The sequence below is a fragment of the Cetorhinus maximus genome, chromosome 28 (assembly GCF_964194155.1).
Source record: "Cetorhinus maximus chromosome 28, sCetMax3.hap1.1, whole genome shotgun sequence".
Lineage (NCBI taxonomy): Eukaryota > Metazoa > Chordata > Chondrichthyes > Lamniformes > Cetorhinidae > Cetorhinus > Cetorhinus maximus.
In genome coordinates, this window is record NC_135906.1 from 6107029 (window position 1) to 6120343 (window position 13315).

Consider the following 13315-nt stretch of genomic DNA (forward strand, 5'->3'; position numbering starts at 1 on the left):
AAAGGCAAGTTGTTGACTGCACTGGAAGCTTCTATGCTTATACTTTCGTGCTTAAAATGTTTCCCATATCTTGTTTGGAAAATAACACAAACTGGCTTCTAGTCAGGAGTTTGGATGGTTTATTTATAGAACAGTAAGTAGTCAGAGTGAGTTACAGGCTGGAGTCTAATGAAATGATCCATCTCCACATTGTCCCCTGACAATTATTTTAATTGTCATAAAGTTTGAAAATACTGGAAATGCTCAACAGGCTGGGCAGCATCTGTGGAGGCAGAAACAAAAGCTTATCTCATCAGAATGAAAGGTTAGATGAAAAGTCATGGTTAACTCAGTGTCCCCCTTCCCAGATGCTGCCTGGCCTCCTCAATTGTCACCCTGTTACCAGGGCCAGATGTTAACTGACAGTGTTTTATATCAGAACCTGAGCTTGTAAATAGTCACTGCTGGATTCGTATGTCGGAGTGCTTTTCAATGTGGGAATGGGAATGGCTGGGAGGAACCTGCTGCCTGGTGGGATGGTCTGTCACACAGCAGCAGATAAAACAGATCACGAACTGATGAACTGAATGAAATATCTGTAGGAGTACACCTGTTTATATTATAAATCCTAACCCTGATGGGAGGACATTACAGGCATAGCTCAATGAATGTTGGAACAATTCCAGCTTCAGTTTTGTCGTTTGATGTTATTGAAGTCCTTGGGTGTAACTGCTGGGTAATACATGTAGACCATAATTACTGCATCCATCACTGCTGTCCAAATCATACGGGAAACAGCCCAATGTCACAGTGGAGGACATCAGGGGAAGGGCCCAGTCCCACAGGGCAGGACACCAGGAGAAGGGCCCAGTCCCACAGGGCAGGACATCAGGGGAAGGGCCCAGTCCCACAGGGCAGGACACCAGGAGAAGGGCCCAGTCCCACAGGGCAGGACATCAGGGGAAGGGCCCAGTCCCACAGGGTAGGACACCAGGAGAAGGGCCCAGTCCCACAGGGCAGGACACCAGGAGAAGGGCCCAGTCCCACAGGGCAGGACACCAGGAGAAGGGCCCAGTCCCACAGGGCAGGACACCAGGAGAAGGGCCCAGTCCCACAGGGCAGGACACCAGGAGAAGGGCCCAGTCCCACAGGGCAGGACACCAGGAGAAGGGCCCAGTCCCACAGGACAGGACACCAGGGGAAGGGCCCAATCTCATAGGGCAGGACCCCAGGGGAAGGGCCCAGTCCCACAGGGCAGGACACCAGGAGAAGGGCCCAGTCCCACAGGGCAGGACACCAGGGGAAGGGCCCAATCTCATAGGGCAGGACACCAGGAGAAGGGCCCAGTCCCACAGGGCAGGACACCAGGGGAAGGGCCCAGTCCCACAGGGCAGGACACCAGGGGAAGGGCCCAATCTCATAGGGCAGGATACCAGAGGGAGGGCACAATCCCACAGGGCAGGACACCAGGAGAAGGGCCCAGTCCCACAGGGCAGGACACCAGAGGGAGGGCACAATCCCACAGGGCAGGACACCAGGAGAAGGGCCCAGTCCCATAGGGCAGGACACCAGGAGAAGGGCCCAGTCTCACAGGGCAGGACACCAGGAGAAGGGCCCAGTCCCACAGGGCAGGACATCAGGAGAAGGGCCCAGTCCCACAGGGCAGGACACCAGGAGAAGGGCCCAGTCGTACAGGGCAGGACACCAGGAGAAGGGCCCAGTCCCACAGGACAGGACACCACCAATGTTCAGTGGTGCGGGAGAGGGAAAGAGGTAGACTGGGAATTTGTGATTTCCTGATGACAATCCTGGTTTTTGAACCTGTTGTCCTCATCCTGTAGTTAAGCAACGTAATTATTTCTGGAGTTACATCAGGGAGTAGTGAAGTCTGACAGGCATCCTGACCCTGTCCTGCCACATGGTGGCTGCTGTTTCTATGCTCATTAATTGGTTACACTTTATAATTTACTGTAAAGGGACTAACTCTCTCCTTTTCCTCTGACCCCATTCCAGCAACATTTTCAGAAAATTCTAATGAAATCTGATCTTCACCAAATCAGACTTGATATGAGAAATTCAATCTCTAGTGCGTGAAATCTTCATTCCAGTGCTGGTAATTTGGAAAATGTCCTATCTTCCTCAGCAGTTTTCCCTGCCAGCTTTTACCTCCTTCATTCCTGATGGTGTTAACTGCTTGTTGAGGCATACTTCTCCTCCAATACTTCAGCTGAACGTTCTCAGCAATTGTCTCCTCTCAGGCAGCATTTGCTGCTGTATCTGATTTCCCTACCCACCACCTCCCTGCAGTTTCTTATCTCTCAGGAAACAGCTGCAATGTTTGTGGCCTGGTCTAAGGTCAGGAGCTCACTCACTCCATCAGGGGCAGTCACCAGCGATCATGCTGCAGAGTGGAAAGAGTATAACCCAGCCTCTGCCTTCCTCCTGTGCAATTACCAGTACATGCTCCACCTGTACTTACCTCTAAATCCCCTGTAACTGGAGCACAGCAACACCTAACCTCTGTTACTTTTTAACCATTGGAAGGTTCTGCATTCTGTTTGTGGGGTTCCTCCGCAGAGTTGTCATCGTCATCAGTGGGGGCAGCATCCTTCACCTCGGTCAGAGGATGGACATGCAGCAGATCAAATCCATTGGGGATAGGCTAGCTTCATATGGCGCACATTTGCTGATGGCTGAAGAGGCCAATCTGTGAGAAGCAAGTTTTAACTACTTCACACGCAGCACTTGGGGGTATTGGGTGTTATCGGTTGTTGTCTTCGGTGTTGGCACCTGTTGCCAAGCTGCTGTAGCCGCTGATTGTCATGTTGGCACATGCCAGCCCACAGGTGATGTAGCCATTTTCCCCTGTCGTCAGCTAGTGTCTCCAAGTGCGAGGATCAATGTTTAGTGCTATCATGTCACACTTGCAAGTGTCCTACCGGTCGTCCAGCACTTGCTACCTCCCAATAGGGAAAATCCTTGGGTATGTGACTGTCTTACATCCTGTGAACGTGCCCGATTCAGTGAAGTCACCTCTGTTTGATGAGTGCCAACATACTTGTGAGCTTTGTCTTTGAGAGGACTGTGGTATTTGTGATTTTGTCCTTCCATGAGATGCCCAGAATGCACCGCAGCCAGTGAAGATGGAAGTTGTTGAACTTCCGTTCCTGATAACTGTAAGTTGCCCATGTTTCAGAACCACACAAGGTGCTGAGAATACAGGCCTCATGAACCAACATCTTAGTCCTTAGTTCTGCATCAAGTAACAGATTCCTATCACTGTGGACCCAAGGTAGCAGAATTTGCTAACCACTTCCAGTAGGGGTGTGATTTTGTGGGATCATGGGCAGAGATGTGACATCCTGTCCCACAACCACCATTTTCTTGACACTTCTAGTCAGGGAGAACAGGTTACAGACATGGGAGAGACGATCTGAGTTGTTGTAGCTGAGTTAGCACGGTATCATCAGCGTAGAGGAATTCCCTGATCATGATGTGCTCTGTTTTTGTCTTTGTTTTTGGTCTGGAGAGATTATAGAGAATGTTGTCTGATCCAGTGTGCAAGTAGACTCCTTCCATATCTGCAGGCAAAGCAAAGGTCAGAGCATGGAGAAGCAAATGCCAAAGTGGGGGCTAGAACACAGCGCTGTTTCACTCCATTCTTCACTCAAACTGTTAGAAGTGGTGCCGTCAGACTGTACAGTGCAGTGCGTGTTGTTGTGAAAGGAGCAGATGTACATGAGGAGCTTTGGGGGACTGCCAATTTTCCTCAAAATCTTATAGAGTTCTGTCCTGCTGATGGTGTCAAATGATTCTTCTCACTCTCCATCACCACTCCCTGCTGATTCACTGTCCAGTTCCTTATTCCCTCCTCCCAGTTCAAACTTCAGACATGACATTGCAGTCTGTCATTCTCCAATCCATATACAGGAGCTGGGGATTCAGGCATAGAGTGTTGAAAATATACAGCATCATCTCTTAAAAATTCTTTTTAATAAAGTTGTAAAAACCCTGCAAACCTGTCCTCTCGCCATTACTTGCTCACATTCAAACAGCAATACCCAATCACATCCAAACATCATCAAACAAACAAGTCTGGTCACAATGCAATTCTAAGCTTTTTGGGTTTTGTTTTGTGTTCTTGATATCTCTAGTGATAAAATGACTGCCTAATTTTAACTCTTATGATATATGGGAATACAAGGATATAGATAAATTAAGCGTGTGGGCAAAAACTTGGCAGATGGAGTATAATATGGGAAAACGTGAGCTTACCCGCTTTGGTAGCGAGAATAAAAAAGCAAAATATTATTTAAATAGACACGACAGTATGCTGACGTGCAGAGGAATCTGGCTGCCCTTGTACATGATACAAAAAGCCAGCAGCGTGTAGCTACTGCAAGTAATTAAGAAGGCAAATGGAATGCTGACCTTTACTGCAAAGGGGATGGGAGTATAAAGGTAAGGAAGTCTTGCTATACAATATAGGGGGTTGGCGAGACCACACCTAGAGCCCTGTGTGTATTTTGCTCTCCTTATTTAAGGAGGGATGTATTTGCGTTAGAGCCAGTTCAGAGAAGATGCACTAAATTGATTCCAGGGAAGAAGGGGCTGTCTTCTGAGCAGAGGTTGAGCATTGGTGGAGCTTTGGTAGAATGAGAGGTGATTTTGTTGAAACTTTTAGATTCTAAGGGGACTTTTGACAGGGTAGATGCTGAGAGGATGATTCCCCTCATGGGGGAATGTAAGACTAGGGAGCATATTTTCAGAATAAGGAGTCTCCCATTTAAGATGGAGACGAGGAGGAATTTCTTCTCTCAGGGTTGTTAACCTCTGGAATTCTCTACCCCAGAGAGCTGTGTAGGCTGAGTCATTGAACATATTCAAGACTGAGCTAGACAGGGAAGATAGGAGAGTCGGGGAGTCGAGGGTTAAGGGCAACAGGCAGGAAAGTGGAGTTGAGGCCAAGATCAGATCAGCCCTGATCTTATTGAATAGCAGATTAGGCTCGAGGGACTGGATGGTCTATTCCGGCTCCTATTTCTTATGTTCTTACTTTTCTGCTGCTCTTCTGGTATTAATTACTATCTAATGTGAAGGAGTTCCTTTGGCTGGTATGGTTTTTAAATCAATATTGCATTAGTCTGCCTCGCTGTCGGAGGCTGAGGCTGGGTTATTTTCTATCCCTGTGTTTATACGCATGATTGCTGACAGCTGTCCCAGAGCTGGACCCTCCTGACATTACATCCAGACCACAAAGACAACAGTTGTTTAGTGAGGGATAAGAACTGGGGGCAGAGATTGGTTACTTCAGTTTAGTGATTGTAGAATAAGATGTTTTTTAAAGGGTTCAATAAGAAAATCTTTCAAGCTGTAAAGATAAGGGGTATATGTGTGTGTGTGTTTTTGTGTGTGCACATCAGCATTAGTGTGTTTATTTTAATATATATTGTATACATCCAGCAGCTCTGAGAGCATCAAGATTTTGTTTGCTGGGGACTTGGTTGTAATTCATGGAGGCTCTCCTCTTGGTTGTAGTAACCATATCTCCATTTCAGTCCAATAAACCTCAAACTATTCAGCATTCCTCTGATCTCCTTTCCCGAATGAAGTGAGTGCAGAGTTATGGAACTCCTGAGCCCCCTCTGGGTTAGTGGTACAGCAAGTGTTGATCCAAGGATGACCTCTCTCCTTGGAGTGGTATAGTTTCCTTGGCTGAAGCCTGATCTTGCTACACCCCAGGGAGTGGTCAGTGTCACAGTCAGCACTGTGGTAGCTATGAGCGATGAGGACATTTGAGGATGGTACGTCTGGTGATGATGAGATCTAGCTGGTGTGATGTTGGATGTCTCCAGGACACCTTGTGGTGTGGCTTAGATTGGAAGTAGCTATTCGTCACAGAGTGCATGGTAACAGCATAGCTCCAGCAGCCTCAGTCCATTTTAGTTCATCTTGCCGATTCTCTGGTGCCCGGTGCACGTTGGCCAAGCTGTGTAGTTTGTACCCACCCTCACGTTGAAGTCCCCTAGAAAGTACAATCTCTCGGTGCTCGGAATTCTGCTGATCGCAGAATTCAAGTTCCTCATAGAATTGATCTTTGACATCTGAGGTGGAGGTGAGTGTCGGGGCATAGATGCGCATGAGGTTAACTAGGCTGTGCTTGTTGACAAGCGAAGAGTAAGAAGTTTCTCTCAACCCTCTGCGGAGGGCGGGGTTGGTGTTCAATCATTGCGAGTAGAGTTTTTATTGCGAAACCCGCTCCTCATGTTTTGCCTCATGAGTTTTCCCCAGTGAGAAGAAAGTGTAGTGCTTCACTTTACAGGATCCACTTTGAGGGAGCCTAGTTTCTTGCGGCGCAGCAATGTCCACATTGACCCTTGTAAATTCTCAGCAGACTGCTTGACACTGTGCCAATCAATATTGGTTGAAACTCTGCAACAGCAAACAACCTGCTGCTGAATCCAGGTCATATGAAGGAATCAGGAAAGCAATTGGCCCAGGAGCAATCAAATCCGGTCCTTCGAAGACAAAGACAGGGATGATTGTCATTGAACCTAGCAAGCAGATGGGAAGGTGGGTGGAACACTATCTTGAACTCTACGCTATGAAACATTGTCATTGAAGAAGTTCCCAGTGCCATTCCAGACTTTCCTGTTATAGAGGAGCTAGATGGTGAGCCCACCATAGTAGAGCTCAACAAGGCCATTGACCGTCTTGCCAGTGGTAAAGCCCCAGGAAACGATGGCATTCCACCTGAAATGGTCAAAATTGGAAACTCAACACTGCTGCACTCCATGGACTTTAGTGTCTCCGCTGGAAAGAAAAGCTTGTGCCTCAAGACATGTGTGAGCAAGAGTAGTCACCTTGTACAAAAACAAAGGGGAGCGCAGTGACTGTAACAATTGCCAAGGCTTCTCCTTGTTAAGTATTGTGGGGAAGGTCTTTGCTCACATTGCTTTGACCAGATTGCAGACTCTGGCATCACGCATCTACCCTGAGTCTCAGTGTGGCTTCAGAGCTGGCAGATCGACAGCTGACATAACTTTCTCACTTCGGCAGTTACAGGGGAAGTGCTGAGAACAGTGCAGACCATCCTACACTGCCTTCCTAGACCTCAGCAAAGCTCATCAGAGACAGGGTCTTTAAACTGATGCAGAAAATAGGCTGCCTGCCTGACTCCTGGGAGTCATTTCTTCTTTCCATGGGAACATGCACAGATCTGTCAGTTACAATGGAGCAGCACCAGAGGCTTTCAAGATCAGCAGCGGGGTAAAGCAGGGCTGCGTCCTGGTGCCAACTTTCTTTGGCATATTTTTCTCCATGTTGCTATCGTACGCTTTTGACAACTTAAGTGAGGGTGTCTATCTGCATGCCAGAGCTATTGGCAAGCTGCTCAACTTAGCAAGACAGCAGGCTAAGACCAAAGTGTGTAATGTCCTAGTCCATGAGTTGCTGTTTGCTGATGATACTGTGCTGGCATCCCATACTGAAGTTTACTTGCAACAGCTTGTAAACCTGTCCTCCCAGGCCTGTGAGGAGTTCGGACTGACAATCAGCGTCAGGAAGGTCAAAGTTATGGGCCAGGATGTAGAGAACTCCACCCTCTATCAACACTGACAACCTCGCCCTGGAGCTCACTGACAGCTTCACATCCCTTGTCTCGGTAATCACCAGCAACCTATCTCTTGCTGCCGAAATCAGCACCAGGATTACTAAGGCCGCGGCTGTCGCGTCAAAGTTGAGAAGTTGAATGTCGATCAACAGCAAACTAACTGAAAATGCATGGCTCTCTGTGTACCAGGCCTGTGTTCTCAGCACCCTCCTTTACGGTAGCGATGCATGGACAACTTGTGCAAGCCAAGAGGAAATGGCAGAACAGCTTCCACCTCTGCTGCCTCAGATGAAAATTGGGCATCTCCTGGCAAGACAGAGTGCCGAATGTGGAAGTGCACCACCTGACATGTTTGCCCTCTTGAGTCAGCAGCGACTCCGTTGGTTGGGCCATATCCTTAAAGACATACTCCATGGTGGGCCTGCTATCAGCATGAGACCAACAGGTCACCCATGTCTGTGATACAAGGATGTCTGCAAGCGAGAGCTCAAATTTACCGGGATTGGAGTTGATACATGGGGAAGTCCTTGCTGCTGAATGGAATGTCTGGAGGCAAGCAGTCAGGAAGAGTGTTAAAGGCAGAGGGCAAAAGAAATGAACAGATGGTGGAAAAGAGAGCCCACCGGAAGGGGAAAAACATCAGTCAACTTAGAGTCAACTCTATTCATCTGTACCAGCTGCGAAGGGACTGTCACTCATAAATCGGCCTCTACAGCTACAACAGACAATGTCTTCAGATGGATGGATGCCTAACTATGTATATATTCAGAAGGCGTCTGATAAAGTACCACATAAGAGACTGTCACCTCAAGTTGAAATTCAGAGAATTGAAGGCAAATTATCGACCTGGTCAGGAAATTGGCTGAGCAGAAGCAGACAGAGAGTAGGGATCATAGGCAGGTACTCTAACTGGCAGGATGTAACAGGATGTGTTCTGCAAAGACCTTTGTTGGAGCCTCAACTATTTACTATGTTTATTAATGGCTTTAATAATGGGGTAGCCGCATATCCAACTTTGCTGCTGACACAAAGATAGGTAGCATTGTGGGTGGAAGTGTAAAATTACAAGGAGCTGTTGATAGATTAAGTCAGTGGGTAAAATGGTGGCAAATGGATTACAGTGTAGGCAAATGTGAGTTCATCCACTTTGGAGCTAAAAAGAATAGAACAAGGACTCTCTAAACGGTGAGAAGTTAGAAACAGTGGAGGCATTTGGGGGTCCAGCAGCACAGATCATTGAAATGTCATGAACAGGTGCAGAAAATACTCAAAAAGGCCAATGGAAGACTGGCCTTTTTATCTAGAGCAGGCTTTTCACCTGAGGGGCCACATTTCAATTTACTCATTCAAGGGGCCAATGAACAAATTTCAGAAAGGTAAGGTTTGGTACAACTTTAAACTTGGATTTCAAAAAAAAGCTGAGGTATGAAAAGAACAACTTGCTGAGCAGAAAAATAAGGTCAAAGCAATAAATTGATCATTTTAAAAAATGGGTAATAAATAAAGATGACCATTAGAGTGTGATAGAATGTGTGGGTGTGAGCAAGGGGGGCATGTTCATGTGTGCGAGGGGAGCGTGTGGGTGTGTGCGAGGGGAGCGTGTGGGTGTGAGCGAGGGGAGCGTGTGGGTGTGAGCGAGGGGAGCGTGTGGGTGTGAGCGAGGGGAGCGTGTGGGTGTGAGCGAGGGGAGCGTGTGGGTGTGTGCGAGGGGAGCGTGTGGGTGTGAGCGAGGGGAGCGTGTGGGTGTGAGCGAGGGGAGCGTGTGGGTGTGAGCGAGGGGAGCGTGTGGGTGTGTGCGAGGGGAGCGTGTGGGTGTGAGCGAGGGGAGCGTGTGGGTGTGAGCGAGGGGAGCGTGTGGGTGTGAGCGAGGGGAGCGTGTGGGTGTGTGCGAGGGGGGCGTGTTGGTGTGTGCGAGGGGGGCGTGTGGGTGTGTGTGAGGGGGGCATGTTGGTGTGTGCGAGGGCGGCGTGTTGGTGTGTGTGAGGGGGGCGTGTGGGTGTGTGCGAGGGGGGCGTGTGGGTGTGTGTGAGGGGGGCGCGTGGATGTGTGTGAGGGGGGCGTGTTGGTGTGTGTGAGGGGGGCGTGTTGATGTGTGCAAGGGGGGCGTGTTGGTGTGAGCAAGGGGGTCGTGTTGGTGTGTGAGAGGGGAGCGTGTTGGTGTGTGCGAGGGGGTCGTGTTGGTGTGTGAGAGGGGGCGTGTTGGTGTGTGTGAGTGGGGCGTGTTGGTGTGTGCGAGGGGAGCGTGTGGGTGTGTGCGAGGGGGTCGTGTTGGTGTGTGAGAGGGGAGCGTGTTGGTGTGTGCGTGTGGGTCGTGTTGGTGTGAGCGAGGGGGTTGTGTTGGTGTGTGAGAGGGGGGCGTGTGGGTGTGTGAGAGGGGGGCGTGTGGGTGTGTGTGAGGGGGGCGTGTTGGTGTGTGAGAGGGGGGCGTGTGGGTGTGTGAGAGGGGGGCGTGTGGGTGTGTGTGAGGGGGGCGTGTTGGTGTGTGTGAGGGGAGTGTGTTGGTGTGTGCGATGGGGGCGTGTTGGTGTGTGCGAGGGGGGCGTGTTAGTGTGTGCGAGGGGGGCGTGTTTGTGTGAGCAAGGGGGTCATGTTGGTGTGTGAGTGGGGGGCGTGTGGGTGTGTGTGAAGGGAGATTATGAGGGGTGTACGTGTGTGTGTGGGTGGTTGTGTGTGGGCATGTGAGGGGTGTGTGTGAGGGGTGTGTGGGTGTGTGTGTGAGGGATGGGTATGTGAGGGGTGTGAGAGTGCGCATGTGATGGGTGCACGCATGCGAGGGGCGCGTCTGTGTGTGTGTGAGGGGTGGGGGAGTGTGAGTTTTTTATCTGTGGGGGTGCCATGTGTGTGAGTGTTGGCATTGTGTATTTATTTGTTGGGGGTGTGTGTGGGGTCTGTGTGTGTGTGGGGTGGGGTCAGTGGGGGGTTGTGTCTTTGTGTGTATTTATGTGGTTGTGTGTATTTTTGAGAGCTGTGGTGACTAGCAGTAAGGTAGAAGGAACTATTTGAGTGCAACTAATCCAATCCATCCCCCACCACATCCTTCCTGATTCTTGCTCTCCCATTACTTGTCCTCTAAACATTACATTGCATCTAAACATTAGGGAATAACATCTTTGTGAAATTAATAATAAAAATAATCCTGTTTTGTCAGAATTATGTAGTAATTTCTTTACAGCTAAATCAAGTTCTAAACCTAATCAATAAATAAAAAAACATTTGCTCTTATGGAAAGCAATAAGAAAGGGTATGTTTTTGAAATGAGCTTATGTTTTGCGTTATGTTTAAAATGACTTTGGAGTGATATCCTACAGCAGTTGGGGGAGTTCTTTTCACAACCTGAGTATTAGAGAGAGTGAGATACACTGTCCCAGTTTGAAATTGATGGGAAAACAGAACATGCTGGAAAAACTCAGCAGGCCTGACAGCTTCTGTGGAGAGAGAAACAGAGTTGATGTTTCAAGTCCGTATGACTGTTTCTCTCTCCACAAATGCTGCCAGAGCTGCTGAGTTTTTCCAGCATTTCCTGTTTTTGTTTCAGATTTCCAGCATCCGCAGTATTTTGCTTTTATATTACTGAAATTAATGGGACTTGGTGGTGAGCAGATTGTTCACTTACTGGGACCTGAACTCTTCTTGTGTCGTTTTCTGCTCTGTGCCAGGCTACTGCTGTGAGGTGCGGAGACTTCAGTGCTGTGAATCCACCCCATTTGCCTTTTGCCTGTCACTCAGCTCCTGTGTCTCATTGTTGATTTCATTTACCCGTTAATAGTTGTTTTGTGTTTATGCCAGAGTTTTGATACATTATGATTTATCCAATTTTCCTTTTCCTGATCCAGTTATAGTGATCACTCTAAGCCCTGCTCCTGCCCCATCCCAACGAGCAGGTACCAAATCTCTTATTTATCATATGCACCTACGTAACTTTCTCTCTCTTCTCCCTTTTGCTGGTTTATACTTTCAGTACCCATGCTGTTGTGCTTTCTACATTCTTAGAACTCTCTCCTTCCTGCAGTTTTCTACATATCTCCTCCTTCCTATTCTTGTTTCTGTGTTTTTCTCTAGTGATTTTTGTTGCTCTCTCACTCTTTCTCTCTCGCTCACTCTCTCTCTCTCTCTCATCCTGTTTTTCATCGTTCCATTCTTTAATTCCTTCCCCTTGTTTCTGTTATGATTACTCTTTGCCTCTATTTACCTGTCTCCTCCCTCTACTCATTATCTTGACAGTATTGTTTTACTCACCACTCAAGCATACACTGGAGAGACTGATCTCTGGCTGATGCATGCTCCTTGTAGTTCTTATTGAAATGGCTGCTCTTGTGCATGACCACAGCATGCAGTCTTGGAATTTATCTTGTAGCATGACAGAGATAGAATGGCACTGTTATCCTTCTCTCCTCACAATGCAAAGAAATGTACATGGATGCAAATTTATGAATGGATCTTCTATTTTCTAGATGCAGTAGTTAAGTAAGGAAAAAGCCCCATCTCATGGGAAGGAACAGTCCCCATGACACTTTCTCAACCTTATCTAGCTTATTGACTGGTTTCCATTGACAAAGAAACATTAAACCCAGGCCTTATCTGCTCTCTAAGGTGGATGAAAAATATCCCACGTTTTCCCTGGTCCCCATCCAAATATTTATCCCCTACCCAATATCACTAAAGCAAATGACCTGGTAGCTATCACATTGCTGTTTGTGAGAGCTTCCTGTGTGGAAATTGGCTGCCACGTTTCCTATGTCACAACTTTGTAGAGAAAAAACTTAATTGGCTGTGAAGCACTTTGGGACATCCTGAGTCCGTGAAAGATGCTATATAAATGCAAGATCTTCCTTCCTTCAGTAATATATCCACTACCTTATCTGTTGACAAAAATCTTGCACCAGCTCACTGATCACCTGATGCTACTTTGGACTGTGAAGCGTTTCCCTTCAGAGCTTCCAATAGCTAAAGCCTAGCCCTGGGCTTGCATTAACTGCCAAGATCAGTGTGTTGTCCCAGTCTGAACTGAGAGAGAAATCCTGTTAATATCACCCATGTGGTCATTGGGACGTTCACAAGCACTAGAAAGTAGGAAAACAAATCATAAATTTGCCCAGTTTTGTTACAGTTGAGTATAATCTTCTTTTCAGATTTTACAATAGAGAACATTGGTGAAGACTTGTCCGGGTTTGTATGTGTTGTATATTGTAAAATTACTCCCACCTGCAGACTGTGCAATCGCATCTTCCTCACTGCCATGGTCATCCCCATCCTATAGTTATCGTTAATTCCCATCATTGCAACATTTACCAAATATCTCACTGTTCAGTAAAATGGGGCACTTGGTGACCGACCTTGGGGAAAGGGGCTAGGGAGAGAGGCCCCCGGATACAGAGCAGTGTATAGATGCAAAAAAAAAACGTTATAAGAGTTTGTGGAGCTTAATGTGCTGACTCTTTCCGGGCATTAGCTACAGATGCTAGCAAGTACTAGCCACTTTACTGATGTATTTGGTGGCTTGGGGTTCCTTCTGAATCTTTCTTACCACTCAGAGCTCTCCCATATTCTTTCCATCTCTCCTGAAGAAATGTTTCTTGGTGGCGTGCTTTGCTGATCCTGGCTCCCAAGGGGCTGGACAGGCCTAGCGCTGGTAGACTCATTCATCCGCAGACTGAACCCAATCCTGCCCCCATGCACCATTTGGACACGTGTGTGTTCTGCCAGCAGAACTGAGTGGATAATAAT

At 47.8% G+C, this 13315-nt stretch overlaps 1 protein-coding gene across 2 annotated transcripts in view; it reads left to right on the forward strand.

Moving 5' to 3' along the window:
• The window catches only part of map2k7 (mitogen-activated protein kinase kinase 7), a 106409-nt gene that overhangs the window by 33886 nt on the left and 59208 nt on the right, over window positions 1-13315 (forward strand). Inside the window, exon 2 of one of the 2 annotated variants that reach the window (XM_078531117.1) lies at window positions 11425-11472. The exons of the other annotated variant lie outside the window; for it this stretch is intronic. Coding sequence (XP_078387243.1) covers window positions 11425-11472 — 48 coding nt within the window. The remainder of the gene's footprint in view (window positions 1-11424; window positions 11473-13315) is intronic. 2 annotated transcript variants of the gene reach the window in all.